This window comes from Malaya genurostris, chromosome 3 (genome assembly GCF_030247185.1).
Source record: "Malaya genurostris strain Urasoe2022 chromosome 3, Malgen_1.1, whole genome shotgun sequence".
Classification (NCBI taxonomy): Eukaryota; Metazoa; Arthropoda; class Insecta; order Diptera; family Culicidae; genus Malaya; species Malaya genurostris.
In genome coordinates, this window is record NC_080572.1 from 95,032,306 (window position 1) to 95,053,480 (window position 21,175).

General features: G+C 38.9%; 1 protein-coding gene across 9 annotated transcripts in view; it reads right to left on the bottom strand.

Moving 5' to 3' along the window:
• LOC131437888 (histone-lysine N-methyltransferase 2C-like) overlaps window positions 1-21,175 on the bottom strand; it is a 134,628-nt gene that overhangs the window by 102,884 nt on the left and 10,569 nt on the right. For 6 of the 9 annotated variants that reach the window (XM_058607535.1, XM_058607540.1, XM_058607538.1 and 3 more), the window contains exons 5-10: window positions 18,193-21,159; window positions 17,549-18,117; window positions 16,855-17,171; window positions 16,587-16,789; window positions 9,415-11,430; window positions 7,891-8,029 (exon numbers count right to left, since the gene is read on the bottom strand). In XM_058607535.1, coding sequence (XP_058463518.1) covers window positions 7,891-8,029; window positions 9,415-11,430; window positions 16,587-16,789; window positions 16,855-17,171; window positions 17,549-18,117; window positions 18,193-21,159 — 6,211 coding nt within the window. The remainder of the gene's footprint in view (window positions 1-7,890; window positions 8,030-9,414; window positions 11,431-16,586; window positions 16,790-16,854; window positions 17,172-17,548; window positions 18,118-18,192; window positions 21,160-21,175) is intronic. The other 3 variants (XM_058607536.1, XM_058607542.1, XM_058607543.1) reach the window with 3 other exon arrangements.

Here is a 21,175-nt window from a genome sequence, read left to right on the forward strand (position 1 = left end):
TCGACGTGCTTTTATGGGTTAGAGTTAATTCGTTGCAGTTTAAAACACTGTCGTAACCAAATTCTCGGTGCTTAAAATATTTCTACACAAAAAAAACTCTTCATAATTCAACTAGTGGAGTGATAATGCCTTCCTCTTGTCATCCAAACAGTCTCATTAAAAAATATTTTGAAACATAAACAACTTTCGAACCGAGGCCCGGAGAGACGAGTGTCATATACCATTCGGCTCAGTTCGTCGAATACACAAAAAGTCTGTGCGTGTATGTAACTTTTTTTTTTTTGCAATACCTCTTCTCGGAGATGACTGGACCGATTTTCACTAACTTAGATTCAAATGAAAGGTCTTCTTGTCCCATGCAAAAGTTTCAAATATTTTTTGGATCCTACTTGCGGTTCCGGAATTATAGGATAAAATAAGAAAAAAAGTGAAAATAAGTGCATTAACTTTTATCGGAGATGGCTGAACAGATTTCAACAAACTTAGATTCAAGTAAAAGCTCTTTAGGTCCCATAGTAAATTCTTGAATTTTGTTTGGATCTGAATTCCGGTTACGGAGTTATGGGTTAGAATGTGCAAAATTAAATGAAAATGTGTGTACTAACTTTTCTCAGAGATGATATTACCGAATTCCACAAACTTAGCTTCAAATGAATAGTTTTATGGCCCTTCTGAATTTCAACTGGATCCGATTTCCGATTCCGGGATTATAGGGTAAAGTACGTCAATAATGGTATACCGTAACTTGGAGTAGCAAACAAAATACGAAAAGTTAAACTCTAAACTGGTCTCAAGACTATTTCAATCGGTTGTTATCAGTAGATGGCCAAGAAAACCGATTACAGCTATCCTGGGGTGGAATCATGTAAGGTGATTATCACCAAGTGATTATCACTTTTGAAAATTTGGAATCATGTAAGGTGATAATCACCAAGTTCTGTCACCACTACTGAAAGGCTAACATCACTATCAAATGTTGGCATTACGTAAGGTGATAGTCACCACGATTTAATCACCTTCATGTCAAAATGGAGGTGATAGCAATTTAGTTATCACTTTTAGTATTGATTTGATTTTTCGAGAAGTGGCTTTATAAATTATTGTCCGTTAGGTGAACTTTAAGCCACTGATATAAACATAACCTACCCAAATTGGTCGGAGAGGATAATTTTTTAATAAAATACCAAAATAAAAAGTAACTTAGTTTGTATAGTTTAAAGAATTCCTAGAATGAACGGTAGTATTCATCAATTCATTTATGTTGGTATTATTATTTGAAGGAATATCATTGGGGTATTCGTAGAGTCAAAGATAAATTGCTTTCTGGAAAAGAGATAAGTTTATGAATGTAGACATCTCCTGTTGCACATAACGTAACAACATAAAAAATCTATGCTAACATTTTCAGTAGAATTAGATGGTCGTGACTTAGTGAGCGACATATCCGTCTCGTTCAACTGAACGAGTAAAAAAGATTAAACTGCTTTTTCTTCTTGTGAGTTGAACTAAATAAGGCTATATTTTTGGACAATTAGTTGCTGCAAATCATAGTGGATGTCCGGTGGGTAAAATTTCCAAAATGGAACTACCAATTGAAAGCTCTGTGAAATGCCATAATCGTAAAGTGAATGAAAACTATACACAAAATTATTTAACGGATCTTTCTCATTCGAGAGGAATGCCATCCGTTGTAAAACATCAAGAAGATCCAACAATTCGTGTCATTTCAAAGCTAGCAAATTTATCCCAAAGAACTGACTGTGACATTGATAAATAAAAATCGGCACTGAATTAAACCAACAAGTGAATTTTTATTTGTTTGTGCGCAGTTTGCCATACTCGCCGGGCAACTTTTTTTTCAACGCTACTCTTCGATCCATACAAATCATCATTGATAAACATGACTCGAATTAATGAAAAGGATTGAAAACTATAGGAATGAAAATTTAGATTTTAAAATATTATATGGGTATACGCCACGTTCATATGTTACTTCTCCTAATATCAACGGTATACGCCACATTCATATTTTACTCCTGAAAAATTGACGTTTCTTGACAGGTGATAAATGGAGTGAAATTGGCTCAATCACCGGTGATGGTGATAGTAAAAGTGATCACCTTCGGTGATTCCAAACATTCTGGTGATCACCTCTTTATCACCAGGAGGTGATAGTCACTTGTCCCGGGTTGGCGGTTAAAGGCATAGGACGGTGGTCTTACAAGCCAGTTGTCGTATGTTCGAGCCCCGACCTGGAAGGGTTCTTAGTGTCAGTAGAATCCATAGCACTAGCCATGCAATGATTCTGTACACTAAGAATCGGCTGCGAAGTCTGTTGAAACAGAAAGGCCAAATTCCACAGAAGGAATGTAATGCCACGGCTTTTCTTTTGTGATAGTCACTTATCACCTTACATGATTCCACCCCTGGTTTTCGGTTTCTGATTCCGGAGACACCGGAAATAGTGATCATATTTTCGCAAATGAATCTCATTCACTTTTCTTAGCGATGGTTTGACCGTTTTTCACAAACTTAGATTCAGTTGAAAGGTTCTGTGGTCCCATTCGGATCAGATCACTATTTGAGGGTAAAGTGAAACTTCGTTCAAAGTACAAAAAAGCATTGAAAACAGCAGTACGATCAGTGGTATCAGCGAAAAATATGTTGCATTTTTCTTGCAATTTTATCATGTTTTCGATAGTCTACATATTTATTACATTGATAAAATCATGCATTTAATATAAAATAAAGCATGTCTACCCATGGCGTATTTTCCATAAAGTACCTAGCAGATATGGTAAAATTTGATGCGTAAAAACTTGTTAATTGTTATCGTAAATACATACAAATTCATTCATTTTCACAAAAAGTTTGAAATGTTGAAAAACAGTGTGCCGAATACACTCGACCTTGCAAATAAAACAGGATGCATGAATGCAGAATAGTTTTTAGAAGTGTTGAATCATTTTAATAAATTTCCGAACGCGTTGAAAACAAATCTGAAATTATTAAATTTCGAAAACCACGAAGGCCACCTGTACATTGGGATTTTTGGATTTAGCAAAGAAAAATGGCATTACAATTTTAACTTTACCACCACACAATAAGATGCAACCATTAGACAGAACCTTATTTACAGTTAATTCAAAACAGCTTACGACCATTCTCTGCATGCAGATCTTTGCAGCACCCATTTACAATTTACGAGGTTGCAGAATGCGTGAATGCTGCGCATGACAATGCAATTAGTCCAACGAATATAAAATCTGCATTTCAAAAGACAGAAATTTTTCTTTTTAATCCACAAATATTTTATGTATCAGACTTTCTAGGAAGTAAGTTTACCAACAGAAGCTTTAGCACCTCATGCTCTCTAACATTGACAGTATTCCGTTGGCATTCATAGTGCCAAAAAAGGCAATAGAATGCTAAATAAATGTGAATTTCTACAAGGACAATCTCCAGAAAACATACGAGGGTTTCCAATGGCTAAACCAAGAAAGTATAAAACTCGAGGAAAAAGTATTCTCAAACAAAAACAGACAAAGTCATTTCATACGTTATACTAAATAAATCTGATATTTATTTTTTATTTTTTAAAAAAGAGACATGTTCAAAAATATAAGAAAATTTTTTTCATATAGCTCTACATATTTTTATTCTTTCCTTAAAGGTGGTTCAATTATCCCCATGGGGTGGTTCAAGTATTCCCATGTATGGGGATACTTGAACCATCTGACATAATATTGTAAAAAGCTGCTATTTATGTCAAAAAGCGAATTTACATTTATTGATTACATTGAATATCGAAAAGAATGGTTTGTTTTGATTAACCGTAGGTGAAACATGTTTTACCCCAAATAGTTTAAAAGATATATCAATTAACAAAAAAAGTGGTTCAAGTAGCCCCACTCTCCCCTATTTTACTATGACTGCTATACTTTATTAAATGTTTTATAAAAAAAAAACAAATTTATTATTTGATTGCAAATCACATTTATATTCGAAAAGAAAGTGTTTCAATGTATTCGAACGGTTGATTCGCAACATTACACTGACAAATCCAAACCACGGTTGTTCGTCTGTAAACTACTTTTCGTCCGTACGAATGATGTTTCAATACACGTACGGCAAAGTAGAGAGTGAAGATAGACTTGTGATACAACGTGTGGTTGCTGGTAAGTCATAGAGATATGACTATAATTGAATGCCGTGGCGCCCGAGCACAACGCAGCATGCTCGGTTCGTCTAGTCAATTAGGCTGTTTCTTCATGCGTTTTCACAGGGTAGTTTAATTAACTAATTAATTTCCTCTAGGATCTAGCTCTGGAGTTTTAATAGCCATGAAATAAAACTCCACATTTTCAAAGATTTTGATCAACTTCATTACTGAAACTATGTTCTCGGAAAGTGCATTCCAGAGTTTTAGGACAAACGGCGGCACGGCGTCATTGATAGGCGGAATCTGATGCTGAAGTTGAACGATAAAGGCTCCTCATTTCATACCAAGGCAAGCAGCTGGATGGTGTCCGAAGAACATTCAATATTGTTGTGCACACGACCAATTCTGCCGTTACTCAGAGCAAACAGCCGGGATAGCTTTGGCAACCTGACGACATTTTGAACTATTTTTACAACATCAGCTGAAATTGAACTGAGACTTTCCAAATGATTAGTCCTGAAATTAACAAATCTTTCTTGAAGTTACATCTTCTGGTAATCCCAGAACCCTGGGTACTCCGCTGAATTAGGTCATACCCAAGCCGTTGACGTCTTACCAAAACATCAGAATCGGTAATCGTTGTGTTCCATTAGAAAACCAACAAGGAAACTTTGATACTGTACTTTAGCGATATTAATTTTGCTCTGAAAGGACGGCATTCGTTTGCTGATGATCTTAGAATTTATCCCGAAAACGTCTACTGTTATTTATTGCTAGCTGGTGTAGGATAAATCGAATGATTCTAAGCCACAAGAAATGGTCGATCATTACATTCACTTAACACTCCGAATACCAAGGGGGTAAAAAAAGTTTGAACGCTAATTTTGATTGTATTGACTGGCTATATTTTGACCAAGTCCACAGGTTTATAACTATTGGAAAGTTAAATTCATTGAGAATAAAATGTACTGAGAATAACTATCCAAAGTTAACTTAAAAAGTGTAAAAGTGCTTACTTTGGCTGACTGTATTTCAAGGTCAAATTTTCCGAATGAAAAAAATTGTATAACCATCTACAACTCTATTATCCATTACTCTTGGTACATTTTACTCTAAATAAATTTACCTTTCTAATGGGAATAAAATTTTCAAAATTGGTCAAACTGGTCAACGCGTAATTTTTTGCCCCTTGGTAATCGAAATGTTAAAAAATCATATTCGGTTCGAACATGTTAGCTACATAACTGCAAAAGCTTCCCGATTCGCAATATCAACAAAAATGACATTACTTTCTAGAAATGACACTTTCAATGATCATGTAAGGCCCCCTGAAAAATAGTGGTATGGAACTAATACTACCTCAATGGTGTAAATCAGATCGAACGATACAACGCAGACTTTTTCTTTTTGCAGTCCGCCAGTTGTCTTAGAACAATGCACAACAGTTGCGGAGCTATGAAAATAGGATGATAGTTTAGTTCTAAGCTGTTTGCCCAATTTCGGCCAAATGGCACCCTGTCCTGTCCGGATGGACTGAAAAGTAACGTTATTGAGCATCAAAACGCGCGTTTGCGTTTTGTCGGTTACGTAATTTATACCTTTATATCTTCGGAACCGAAAGTCACAGCCGTTTGAATCTCGAACTTGATCAATGACTCAACAGTAACTTTCAAACGGGCTTAAGTCAAGCTAACATATATCAGAAGGTTTAATACTGAGCTCACACGCCATATTTTAAACGAGACTCCGCAACGACAAAAGTAATCTGCCGCTTAATACTGCGCATGCTGATTTTGGACAGAAATTAGGAACGCGAGCCGGCTTCGGATGCTTATGCGGAATATATGGAGATTTTGGTGTCGATTGGTGAAGGCTCCACTATTAATAGCCGGAGAACACGACAACAGATTGATCCAGACAAAAGTTTTGAATGAGTTGGAAAGAAGCTGTGACAAGGTAATAAGCCAATTTAAGCCGAAACTCGATTACGTTCGGCACAACTTCAAGACGTTGCACTTCAGTGCAAATAAAAACAAATGTTCTGTAAGTAGCAGAAACTTTATGTCTGCCTACCGGTTTATGTTGAACTGTTTGGTTACATAACAGTTCAACATAAACTTTTATGTACTGACGAGTCGAAGACGAAACATAAAGTATAGAAATCGGTTATGTGCCCTATGCACAAAATAGGCTAATCCCTAAATGACCATCACCTGAATCGACCAGTTTAAGCCTAAACTCGTTTACGTTCGGCACGACAGTAAAGACGTTGCACTTCGGTGCAAATAAAAACAAGTGTACTGTAAGTAGCAGAAACTTTGTGTCTGCTAGGTTACCTAACAGTTCAACATAAACTGTTATGTACTGACGAGTCGAAGACGAAACATAAAGTATAGAATGTAATAAATAATGAATACAGCTTACTTTACTATGGGGCGCCTTTTCAAAATTTACCCTCTGAGAGAGTGATAAGTTTTTGATCGTGAATATCTCTTGTTGTATCTAACGAATCAACATAATTTTTGCTACATGTCATCGGAAATATGATCACAATTTTATGATAAAATTTTCAGTTGTGTGACATAATCTCAAATAATTTAAAATTAAACTTATCTGAAATGTTTGGTATAAACGAGTATCAAAGAGGATAATTCACAATGCGCGTTTGCCTTTCTCGTATTATTAAAGCTCATAGCTGTATAGCAACAGCATTGGAGTATTTCCATAGTACACTATTGAAAAACCTGTCTCATTTGACCCATGTCAACACAAGCCAATCAGAACGCGTTCTGAGGAAGAGAACAAAATATCTGCTGTTGTACAACAAATCGTTCGAGAAAAATGTTCCGAACAGTGCCTTATATCGTGGAGAGTTCTACAATTTGGTACTTCTGAAAGGCAGGAATGAATCCCGTACAGCATCCTGATAGTTTCTTTCAATGAAATGCAAATCCGAAATGAAATAATCGACATCTAAATTCTATATGCTGCTATTTTTATAGCCGTTAGGACCGCCCATTAGAGAAAAAGCTACAAACGACATCACGTAAAAAGAAACCTCTTAAGCAAATTGAATCAGTTTGGATTCTATCGCCACTGCGAGCAGATGTATTGTGTGTCGTTTGCAAAGCTAGTTTCGCTTCCGACAAGAGCGATTACGTTACAGCTGCTAGTCGTTTGCATTGGTGAAAAAACAACGAAAAGAGGACAACGGTGGGGAGCATCACACAAAATCAGCCGTTGTAATGGCTCTAAAAGTTTTCTAAAGAACTATTAGGACTTCTTCTTCGCCAATGCAAATAGATTTGTGCACTTTTCGCTGTGTTAAATTCACAGTAATCGAGATCAAGTGAAGCCTTCTTTGTTTTTGCGAAAAATGTGAAAAAGGGAAATGCTTGCATAATTCATACAATTGATCAACTAATTGATATTCGGAAGTGTTAAGGAACATGTCGGTTGTTTTTGTATTCACGACATCCAGTTATGTCTCTGACATTACCCACCTACCTTTTTCATAACAATGTATTGAACAATTTCACAGGAAGTCTGCAAATAATATAATTCAACAAACGGCGATTAACTCAAGAGATTGAAACCGTTATGAAATATGCAACGAATTAACTCTAATCCTCGATAAATTTAGACAAAGTTTCAGTTCCATGATCAAACACTTAAAATTTCAAACTAATGAAAAACCATAACTATCCAAGTTTTGGTACTACATTTACCTTGGATTCTTTGATCGGTCATAATCATATGTTGTTGTGTCTGTTGCTCCCGTGCTCGCTGTTGCTGCAACTGTTTCCACTGGCGTTCTTGTTCCGCCTCGCGCATACTCTTCTGTTGAGCGCTTATCTTGTCCTGATCCTGTTGACGTACATGTTCGGAATTCAAACGGAACGTCGGTTAGCAGAAGAGAACGAGAAAAACGATGCTATAAAATGACTTTTCATTCCGAATACACAGTCGCATTTCGCCAATATATCACATAAATATGAAAGTACAGAATAATATTCCTCAACAGATATCTTAATAAGAAAGTAAGTACATAATCTACCGTTAATTGAAGCATAATTTTGTTTAATACATATTGCCATTGAATATAATTTGTTATTTAAAGAAATTTTCATTAGTGCACTGCATTAGTTCGGAACTTATTCAAAGGTTAATTAGTTCGCCTTGAAAATCGCGTCCAGATCTTTATTTTGAGATGACACTAGCTGTTATGATTTGTGAGAAACCGATTACAGATTACAAAACTTCGTAAATTCTAAAAATTACGACAAATCCAATGCTTCGACCTATGACTGTAAACCTTCTATTGTTATTTTACGAATTACTTGTCATAATCATTGCTCAAAGGTAATATTATAAATTAAGTAAAAATCGTTAACTGCTGATAAACATGTAGATTGTCAAAATAAAAAAGGTAGGAATGGAACAGAATCAGAGGTCTAAGGTCGATGACTATTCTAACGATTTGGCGGATTGGTTAACTGAAATGAAAATTTCTTCAAAAGGAATTTTTGTTTCGCGATGCACTGCGCCTGACGGCAAACAATGACGTTAAAGCAAAACCGCTTCAACTAGTGGAACAATAATTTTCCGTGAAAAGGGCATAACTGAGATATGAAACGAATGATAAAATGGAATCATGCAAATAATGAATAACCAAAAGTAAAAAAAAAAAACAGGAATGAATCGATGACGATGCTTGGATCGTGCTCTCTAGAATATCTAATGATTCATGCAAACTAACAACTAAGGGATTTTCTCAGGATCTACGCTGGTGAAGGTTCGTGATAGATTAGGATTTGCCAACACTAGTCTTGGTAGCAGGCTCCAACATTTTCAACACAAAAATCACATGCGTTTGATGAGGGCTGAAACAACTACTATTATAACCAATCACATCGATGGTCTAGAAATTTCAAATAGTACAAAGGCCAACTCAAAGTCCAATCAGTTTTTCAATGCAAAATTATCAAAAATCAAAATATGCCTAAAATAAAAGATTAGCAATAACACCTGGCAGAGGGTGCCCGAATATATAAACTAATCGCAAGTATGGATATAACTAAAGCTGTGTATCATTCTAAATAGTAGTGGATGCAAGAAAAACGTACAAAATGCCAAACACAATCAGCAAAAATTGATTTCTGTTCAATTCAAAAAACGAATTCCGGCATCAATGTGTATAATAACAATAAGAATTCAAATCGTTTACGTTTGCTAGCTTTCATGGTTCTCACCGTTTCTGGTGCGGTAGTAGAAGTGGTAGTAACAACATTAGTGGTAGTAGTGGTAGTAACAGTGGTGGTAGTAGTAGTAGTAGTAGTAGTAGCGATACTAGAGGAACTACTGGTGGAGGTTGCAGTTGTACTAGTTCCTAGCAAACACGTGTCGTAGGTCGCGGTGTTAATGGTGGTTGTAGAGAAGGAACAATTGGTCTCATTGTAACCGGAAGCTGCTGCATTTTTACATAAATTGATGTTGGTGGTAGTGTTGGCGATGGTGGTGGTGGTTGTGGATGTATGTGTGTTAGTGTTGAGTTTGACACTACCGTCAATGCTATCGTGAGTATCATTTCTTTTCGAGTTGTCGCCATTGCTAGAATCAAGAAACTGTTGATTGCTGCCGTGAATGCTTTCACTGCAACCGGAGCCAGTAGCGTTGAAACTTGTGTCACTTCCACTACCGGTTGTATGGGTAGCGGCGCTTGCCGTATTTGTGTGACATTGACTGTGGGTGTTTGTAGTTATTGCTTGTGCATGGGAGCTTAATTTTCCGAAAGAATCGTTCGAAGACAGACCACCTTCATATGAAGTAGTATCCAATGAAGGAAGAGTTCGCATGATTTCCGATGGCGTTAACACTCGAATTTGTTGGTCGTTGTTTGTCATTGTTGATTGCATATGTGGTGTAATTGATCGCGATGAACATGGTGTAAGAGAACGTTGAGGACTGTAACCAGGGCTGGAATTTTCTGGTGGTTGCTGACGATCCATTGGCATGATAATTTGCTGTTGTGCTTGCAGATGGACAGGGGTAGTTGCTAGTAAAATTTTTGGTGTTCCATCTGGACCAACGTTGATAATTTTGTTCAAATTACCTCTTGCATGCGTGTGCTGTATGGCAGGATGCTGAGTTTGTTGCTGCTGAGCAGCAATTTTGTTGATTGTTTGCAATGAAGCAGCCAAAATTGGCGATTGTATTGCGGAACCATTACCAATGATGTTGAAATTGATGTTAGAGCTTTGTGGTACAAACGGTCTTAGGTGGGTAAACCCTGGTCTGATCACTGCACTTGAATTCGTATTGAAATTACCATTCGGATTTACAGTCACGTTCGGTGCAGGGCCACTGCGTAATCCATACTGATGATGAACCGTGAAGTGAGGTGAAATATTGGTCGCTATCACATTCGGAACAAAAATGCTTGCTCGATTTGTACCAATAGTAAAAGTCTTCATAACATGAGCGGTCACTGGCTGACTAACAACAACGTTAACGCTAGTTTGGGAAATCGGATTCATTTGCGTAGGATGCGGTTGCTGCACATTCTGACCCATTGCGGGTTCACCTTGCACAGCAGTAGGAACTGCAGTCGAGTTCAAATTGGAAAGATTTATAAACGTATTTGCAATATTAGCTGCCACAAGAAGATTTGCTTTGTTATTAGCAGGGTTCGCTTCCTGAGATTCCGATTCAACTGACGATAGAACATTCGAAGTGGCATTATCGCTCATCGTGTTAGACAGTAGTGGGTTAGTAGTGATAGTAATAGTGCTAGTGGTAGTGCTAGTATTTGTGGTTATCTTGCTACCATCACCAATAACAGAGTCTATAGATGCATTGGTATTAGTATCGTTAGAAGAAGAAGGTGTGGTGTTACTATCAAGAAGAGAACTAATAGCGTTAGGATTAGATGTTCCGGTTAGTTCATCTAAACTATCGGTTCCATCGTCCAAAGAATTTCCTTGCACCTCAATTAGCTGCTGCGGTTTGAGAACTTGCTGCTGTTGCTGCTGTTGGCGCTGTTGCTGTTGTTGTAGTTGTATCTGCGCTTGTAGCTGCTGTTGTTGGTTCGTCATCAATTGTGAGTGCTCGGCGACACCGATCAAGACGGAAGCATCAGCAGCAACGCCACTCTGCGAAACGACGACGGATGATGGTGGTTGTGATGATGATGATGAGGAAGGTGATGGGACAACATTCACTTGACCTGAACTATTACTATTGACGTCTTTAGGTGACATTTGTGGTACCTGAATCGTTTTGAAGGACGGGAAGTGTGGCAATATATGAACCATAACCGCATTGAATAATCATTGTTTGGTGGTAGAAATATAATTATATATCAAAGAGGGTGAAGCTACGATCTAGGATGCTCTTTCATTCCGAATATGGGATGGATGTTGCCGTTTGCGACGCATAAACATTGAACGCAACGAATTAGGAATTGAATGCAATATCTAGCTAGTTTGTTCATATACTCAGAATGATTAGGAATAACATTCCCATGAAATTTTCCAGAGTAGAGTAAAATGGAAAAAAAAAATCATCTCGAGACTCAATTCATTCACTTTCAGTACAGAATTACTATCATAGCTTCTACGTCTGTGAGACAAACAACTATGCCGGGGAGTCTGGAAAACCCTTCGGTTGAGAAAGGTGCTCCACTGTATGAAATAGACAATCGACAAAACGCTTATTAGACCTGTTGTTTTCTATGACCACGAGACCTGGATCATGTTGGCAGAGAATCAACGCACCTATGGCGGAGTGCAGATGAAACACGTGGAAACGGCATATAAACTACGCATCTGCAACAACTGTACGAAAAATCGCCTATCGCAAAGCAACAATCATATGGTTCCATCGTAACATGTTGTTAAAGATCGGTTCCACCGGAATATTTTTTCCTCATTTCAATTTGGTATTTTTTTATTTAATTCAAATCTTGAATAAGTTTTCATCATGACCAAAAAGGGCAAATTGCATCAGCGGCTTGCTTTTTCAACTACAGCCTCACTTTTAAGAAGCGCCTGACCAAAAATTCCTTAAAACTTTTCAAAAACCGTTATCTCATAAACGGTTTGTTAGATTGATTAGGTATTTCCGGCTATGTTTTAAATAACTATTCGTACTAAATGGAGAAAGTATACACCGTAAAAAAATGTTGTGTTTCCCTTTCGTTTCGTTTAGACCAGTCATTCCCAGTACGTGCAGTGTAGAGATGGTCGGGTATCGGGTATTTTACCCGAAACCCGACCCGTACCCGTACCCGACGGGTTTTTGGTCGGGTACGGGTAAAAATTTTTATTTTCAATCGGGTACGGGTCGGGTACGGGTAAAAAAAATTTACTGCTCACTCGGGTACGGGTCGGGTCGGGTAAAAAAATTTACTACTCACTCGGGTACGGGTCGGGTACGGGTAAATTTTTTTTTCTGATCGATTACCCGACCATTTGTACTTCACATAAATATGTTTACACGTTGACTAGAATTTTTTATTGCAAAACAGTTGTTCCGAAAAATAAACAATTATATTCAAGGGGTTTTGACATTCGCGACTAGAACCAGACCTGAACACTGGCATCTTTTTCCAGAAAAAAAAAACATTTCTTTTCTTCATTTAAAAAAAAACGATCAATCAAAGTTACGTGAAAAGTTATGTGAATATTTTCCACTCTACTTTTTTATAACATATTTAATAAGATACACTGCCTTAGCTCTAAGATGTTGCGGTCAGACCCTACTTTCCACGTAGGTTTTAATGGACTGCCATTTTAAAGCTGTTTAATGCACAATCCAGTAAAAATTATTTGATTTATATATAAAATATAGTGTAGTACTCATATCACATTCAGATAGCAGAAAACTGTTATTTTAAATATTGGTTGGAGATTTTCAAAATTTTTATATAAATCATTAAGATTCTAACCATAAAAATGTGAACATTAATTTCAGAAAATCTTCATAGAAGTTCTTCTTATTCTTCACTTATGGGTGGTGTCACCTCACTTGAAATGACACCGATTGATGGCACAGCAGATTGGGCTATATTGCCAGATAACTTTCGTTTCTTTTCACTGGAATACAAGTGAAAATCTCGATGCGTGACAATGTGGAGTCGCAAAAGTACGGGTGAAAATCTTTTCTCGCGAAATACTCAAATTTTCACCGTGTTCACTTGTTGAGGGTTCCACCTGAGTTGGCACAGAAGTTCAATGGCTGTGAAAACCACCAGCTACCGTTAACATCGTGGGTGTGAGTTTGTGAGGCTTACAAAACGGGCATGTTTGACAGATTAATTTAAATCAAAATCATAATTCATTTGTAGTAAAAAATTGCAACCAAAAAAAAAAAATCTCGCGAATGTTCAAACTACTTACACTTGAAGGACTCACTGTTCACCATTTTCAAAATTTAATTTTTCACACCGGGAATACACGCACATTATTTGATGTTTGGTCAATTCACGTAAACGAACTTTCATTTTAGGGGATGTTAACGTTCATTTTCGTCACGAATAATATTGAATTTAACATTAGGAACCTTTTTACGTGATTTTTCAAGTGATTCGAATGTGAATTTTTTTTTGTATGTCAAGATAATGACCACACTTACTTGTGGTTCTAAAGAATTGGATCAAAAGTCGCATTGTTTCGTAAAAACTATACCTACCCAAAATTGAATACAACGGGTATTACGACATTTTGGGTAAATACTCATTCGGGTCGGGTACGGGTACGGGTAATTTTTAATCGGGTACGGGTCGGGTACGGGTAAAATTTTTTATTTTTTATCGGGTACGGGTCGGTTACGGGTAATTTTTTTTTAGTTTTGTTCGTGTACGGGTCGGGTACGGGTAATTTTTTAAATTTTTGATCGGGTACGGGTCGGGTACGGGTAAATTTTTTTGCTGATCACTCGGGTACGGGTCGGGTTCGGGTATAAGAATTTCTATACCCGACCATCTCTAGTGCAGTGCACGCCCTTGCCCTTACCAAATGACCTTATGCCAAGCGGCCTTTCTGACAAACGACTTTATACCAAAACGGCCTTTATATCAATTGACCAAATGACCGTTAGCGAAACGGGATGAATGCAAGTGGATCGATTAAGTGGACGGCGATCTACATAGTGTCCGTGTGTTGAGTGGTTGGTGACGACCAGCCATTGACCGAATTAGTTGGAGACGTATACATGACACAGTAAAAGAAACTGTGGCGAAGTACGGAATATAGAGACTATGGATGGATGAACCACGAATGGCTACTGTCACTGTCTAGAGAACCACATTTCGTACGAATTGTAAATGTTGGACAGTTATCGTATCCTGATTAGATCTGGTAGGTGAGGAAAGAAAAGTGAAACGAATACAGTGGATTGATAAGCTGAAGAATACTTTCCTACTGTTGTTCCTTTAAGAGGTAGACAAATAACTTACTAAAATAAGGCATCTCGATATAAAGTATGTATTAAAGATACAATTCAACGAAACTTGTACCCCAGTCTATGTCCAGTTTAAACGACAAAGTGATGCAATAAATATCGCTTCGGATAACGATTACGTGCACAGTGTTGAACGTGGCACAGTTAAATGCAAAATTCTTCTATACGTAGAAAACGATGCCACGATGCGTGACCTTTCCCCGCAAATTTCTGAGACTTACTTTCGAAGAGACTTTTCGGGAATACTTTTACCATTAAAAAGGGTAGTGTGGCCGAATGTCTTTTCTGTAACCGGAATGGAATGCAGGTGTTACGTATGCGACTACACAAAGCAATACTGCCTTACGAGACATTTAGTTAGTTTAGTGAGAGGAATCCTTGCAAAGCGCTGATAACCTACAAGAATCAATTGATTACATGTCAACCTGCACACAACGGTCAACACTGCAGTGAAGCTGACGACACATTCAAGCAAAGACAAAGAAAACCGCCCTGCTCTAACAACTAGAGAACCCAGTACTCCTGATCCAACTACCCAGGTTGGCGAAGGATTCTTACGTTGTTATCAGTGTGCAAAATATTATTATTTTTAATCAAAGCAAAATCTGCTGCGAAGTCTGTTGAAAAAGAAGGTCAAATTCAACAAAAGGAATTCCATCATCTCTAGACACTACAATCAATGTATAAGGTGCGTTTTTATAGCAACTAGCAACGACCCCAAAATGGACTACAGTAAAATCGAACGGAAAACGAAAATCACTTACAACAATACTTTCGACGATGAAGCAATGGAGTAAAGACGGACTATATAAGATCCAATAATGAGTATTTTATCTGATAAAAAGGGGTTAGTAAGGTGAAACACAAAGGAATAAAAACTATGCATAATCCAAAACACGAATTCTGAAATGATCCCCAGTTGCCAACGTCAATTCTAGAATCGTAAAATGTGAAGGTATAGAACCTTAAATCGAGGTACCCGAACAGTTAGGACAAAATCAATACAGTGTTTTGAACTATTTGTTCCGCCACACTATTTGTCCCACGAAGTAAATTGAACATACAAAAGTATATGCATATTTTGATATTATCTAAACAGCCGTTATACGCATAATTGTCCTATATTCTATGGAATTCCCTATGTATATGGGATAATTATGCGTAGAACGTCTAGAAACTACAGATTTTGAGACATTCCTTTGACAAAATCAATCGGATCTTTTTCCAAAACATCGATTGACAGCCACACAACTTTGAATACTTTTTTCGAGGAAGAAAATTGAGAGGAATAATGCACCCTTCGGTCATATCTGGAATCACCCAAGGTAGACTAAATACAAAAATCCAGAACAGCAAGCCGGTTACGAAAGAGTCTTCGGATAGTATTTTTCTTTAATATAGAGAACAATTTAACCGAAATACTCGGTAATATCAAGTAGTAGTAGATATCGCATTCAATTCATCAGTCGGAAAATCCATCTTAACGCTTTGTACTAAACCGGTGAGCGAAACGCTTTTAAATAAACGATGTATTGTTGGTAATTAGTACTCGAACACAAAAAAGTACAGTGAGAACAAATCAAATAAAAAAGGGAAAAAATGTACTCGGTGTTTGTACAGATATGATATTGGACCAGAGATACGAAAGGATCTTGTGTATATGTGTTAGTTACAAAATGGATGAACCTAAGGTATGAGAAAATTAGTTTCGATACAAGAGCGTTCAAAATAAATTTCTGAAGAAAAATGAAACGATACGAAAGATCAACATGTGGTATGATCTGCAGAGCGAGATGAATGAAATGAGATTATACGCGTTCAAATGATCGTTTTCCTATCGTGATGACTTGCAAAAGATTCATCTGTTCTATTTTTGATTAGCAACAGCTTTTCCCTGGCAGTTTACAAGTTTTTATCGAGAGACAAACAAAAGAAACAATCCGATATACGAATTTAAACATACCTGCTGTGATTTCTTCATCCGAATAGCGGAACGGTTATCTCGTGCCTGTTGTAGGTAGGGCTGCTTCTGTTCCGTGGACAGCAAGCGCCAACGCTTGAATACCTGTTTACACCGATCGGTCCAATTTGGATATTCCAGTTTGAGCTCCGGATGTTGAGTGTTGCAATACAGTACGGAAGAAATGGTGGCCAACTCTCCGAGAGCTAAAGCAAAAAAAACGGAAATTATACAACATTTTTATTTCGATTGATTGGCGAGGTTAACATACGTTCATCCAAGCGCATACGTTCGGACATTTTCTGAGCAGCTGAAGCACCAGTAAGGGTTCCCATACCATCGTCCATGGGCCCAATGCTACCGGATATTTCACCACCACTTGTTCCGGCTAGCATAGCCGATGAAGTTGTTCCCATTGGCATCGTCGCAGCGTTTTGCAGTGGTTGACCTGCCGGCGTCCATTGAGTTGGACCAGACTGGGTTTGAATGGAGGCTTGCTGTTGCTGGGGAAGAACCCCTGGAATGACTTGTTGCGTGATAATTTGTGGAGGTGGTTGCTGCATCGGATCCGATAGGTTGAATTGTGCTCTGTCGTATGTAATTGGAGAAAATTAGTATTGCACAGACGTACTGCTTTGATTGTAGAGCAGAATTTAAAATTTCAAAATTATAAAACATACCAAACTAGTGCTTAAACTAAGGGGGCAGGGTAGGAATGGAGGTGAATGTAAGCCAATTTTTTTTTGACTCTGAAACGCTCGAATCGATTATCTAAAATCCGCAGGCAAACCGAAATTTCATCTGGAGAAAATGTCGATGAGTGTTAAGAACGAAAATTGATGACGTGTTAATTAGTAGAAAAAAAGTATATGATCGAGTGGGATATAAGCAGTGCAAGTAAATAAAATGCTAGTTTGAAACACAATCAGTGTAAATATTGACACACGAGCACACTCCATTCCTACCTTTGTGGGAGGAAATTATTTGAATAATACCCTCGATTCAGTTGCTGCTGTGCTTGTTGTTGTTGTTGTTGTTGAGCACTGATACCCATCGGTTGCTGCGGAGCTTGGATGGAAACTTGTGTTTGTTGTGACTGTAACTGCTGTGTGCCAATCATTGGCAAATGCGGCTGCGAAGTATTTGTGGCTTGAATGCTTTGAACCGGTGTGCCAGGTGTAGTTGGCTGTTGCTGGAGGGGCGATGGCTGCTGAATCATCATATTGGGTCCCATTGGTTGATGCTGCGGTGACTGCTGGATGTGGGGTGAAGGCATTCCCATTTGATTCATCAAGGGAGTCTGAGGTGACTGGATCCCCAAATTTACTTGTAACGATTGATCGTTCAACAGAGGTTGTCCGGTGGGTGTAAGAGGTTGTTGCGATGACTGAGTCATCTGTTGCATACCCATAGCGGATGTATTGAGATATCGCTGGGGCACTACTTTCTTGGTTACATCGATGCTGTGCGAGGGAGTAGATGTGTTGGATGTGTACGGAGTCATCGAATTGGTGAACATAGACTCCTGAGATTCCTGCGAAAAATTTAAAATTTTATTACATCAAAGATAATTAGGATTAATGTTAATGACGTGTAGCTGTAGACCTACCTGGGATTCATCCGTCAGCACATTCTTGAATATTTCCTCAACCTCCTTACTGTCCATGTTTCCTAGATTGTCCAAATTAAAATCAGGACTCAAAATATCGGCCAGCTCGTTCTTGGCTGTCTTGGATGTCAAATTGTCTCCGAGTTCACCATCCGCAGTTAATTCATCAAACGCTGCCGAAGTTTTTGTCAATTCTTCGTCATCATTCATAATCCGGTTAACGAAATCTTCTTCGATTAGATCATTCGGAAGGCCTAGAACATCTTTCAGTGCCTCCGTATCACTATTATCGTCATCCTCGGTCTTGATAGCACCCGTTCCATCGTCACCGGTTGCACCGGGTGCACTTGCAATTGATACATCTGTCGCTGGTTGTACCACTGCCGCTATTGGTACTTGCGCTTGCTCCATGCTTCGCTGCAAAGCTTTCTGTTCCTGTAACAATTTTTCCTCCTGTTTGATCTTCATTTCCTGGACGTATCTCAGCTCATCGGCATTCAGTTTTATAGTTTTGTCTTCGGATACATCGCTTTTGATTTCATCGTCACTTTCATGAATTTCAAATTTAACCGAAGTGTTAGAACTCAACAACGAGCGTCCGAAGAAAGCATCCTGTAGTATAGTTGGATAAATCTCTATCAATTTATTCTTCTGTTTCCGTCGAATAGGTTTCTTCTTAGGTTTAACCTCCGAAGCAGCTTCTTCGCCGATTTGGGGAACAACTCCGTCCACTAGAGCATCGTCTTCCTCCTTGCCATCTTTTGTACGTACCGAACGATTTCGCACAAAAAACCCTCCGATGCCTAGCTTCTGAAGATTTCTTTGACGCTTTTTCCTCAACACTACCACTCCTTGCTCATTGGTACACAACGCAAATCCTTCCGGTGGCGTTGGGTCATTCCAGACCATACCGTCCTTGTACATTTCGGCCTCTTCCTTCGGATCCAAAGGTTCCAACTTGACATCATCAAAAGAATTGTCCAAGCTGCTACCAGCCACAACGGATTCGATCGCTGCCAGTATCCCAGCATCCTTATCCGTTGAAGGTGGTTCCAGTTGAGTCTTCGGTTTTCGTTTGCCTCGCTTGCCGAATTCTGCCTGTAAAGCTTTAATTTGGTGCAACCCATGTTCACTGAGACAGACCCCGTCCACGTAATGATTCCCTTCGAGAGCAAGAGGAATTATTTTTTCTTCTGCTTTCGGCGTAGATTTTGGTGTAGGGATAGGTACTGATATAGCTTTCTTTTTGGGAACTAAGTGCGGTGGAGGCATATCCAGAGGTCGACACAGTACACAATTGTAACCTTCCTCAGCGCAACGTTCAGCATCATTTTCGCTTTTGATTTGATCACACGCACAGTGTAACCACCGTTCGCACTGGTGACATTGAATTATAAGTTCCCCTTCAGTGTACCCTTCTCCGCAACACGGACAGTTTGCTTGACTAGCGCAAGGACCACACTCAGAGTAATTGTTAAGCCAACTACAATTGTAACCGGGATCATTCGAGCCACACTTCAAACAAATTGCACACCATTTACATTTCCAGTTTCCTTGCGGAACATGTTCAAGTGGTGGATCCATACAATAGATGTGATACGAAATATCACAATCGTCACACAGAATGAGTCGAGCTTCGTCATTTCTTTGACCGCAACCTTCGCAAATAGTGCAATCCAAACAACGCCAACCTTTCTGCAGTATCACTTTTGTCACTTTCACATTGGTACAGTACGGATGATAACACTGACCACATTGTGTGCAGGCTATCAAACATCCTTCCTGGTCAGTACCAATAGCTCCACACATTACACATATGTCTTGGGTTAAAACGAATTTGTCTTTCGCGGAACATAAAACAAGCCTATTGTCACCACCGGGTTCATCTTCCGATGCTTTCGAAGCAGAAGAATCCGCCGTGGGTCTTTGCAACCCTAAACCAGGAACACCAAAAATTCCACGCATTTTTGCTTTCGGACCCCGCTTCCTACTGAAATCCGCAAGACGTGATCGTTTTTGGAATCCTTTTCCGTTACCTTTCGGTCGGTTACTGCCGGAAAACGTGAAACCCAATCTCTTCTTGGCAATCTTGCTTGCTACATACGGCTTTCCTTTACCGAGTCCAATATCTCCAACAAACATTCTTTCTCGGGGTTCCGGGTCCACGTCCATGGATTCATCGTTCAAACTTTCCTGTGAAGCCGTCATGCTGTCATCATCAATACTACTGTTCCTTCGCATAGCCGCTATACGACCGGTGTGAATAGCGGACTTACAAGGATTGCAGAGGTACTCATAATCAGGATTGCTCTCCTTCTTCACGTGATAAACAGCCAGATCGGCTTCTGGATCGCATGTACTGTGTACAAACTTGTTACATCCACTACACTTGACCATCTCTCTATGTGCTGCCGCGCGGTATGCTCGATGACATATTGGGCATGAGAAACCCTTGTTCCTTTGCTGATAGCAACTGTCGCATACCGTATAATGTGCGTGCCACCGCGAAGACGCGCCAGCACCGGGTGTTCTCGAACCACAATCCGAACAAACTCTACAGCAACGGCACTTCCATCCATATTTTGGAATAGAGGTCATAACGGGCCGTAGACAGCTTGCGTGATAGATTTTGTCGCACTGTTCACAAGCAACCGTTCGACCTTCACTCAGATCAGGCACTCGACAAATCTGACATTTTTTACAGGACGAACACTGCCAACCGGCTCGCACTCCCGGTAGCTGCGCTAGTCCTACGCACGTACCGTGATAATGGTCCCCACAAATCGAACACATCATCAGATTACCCACATCGCCCAGGGCCGAACACTGCCGACAGTTGATGTCGTCCGTACACACTAAAGGCACTTGTCCAAGATGCTCCTTGCAGAAGCAATTGTACGATTGAATAACTTGAAACCCACCGGCTGCCGCTATGCAAGGATAGTGAAAAGATTTCGGGCAAGACATCTGTAGGAATGAAAAC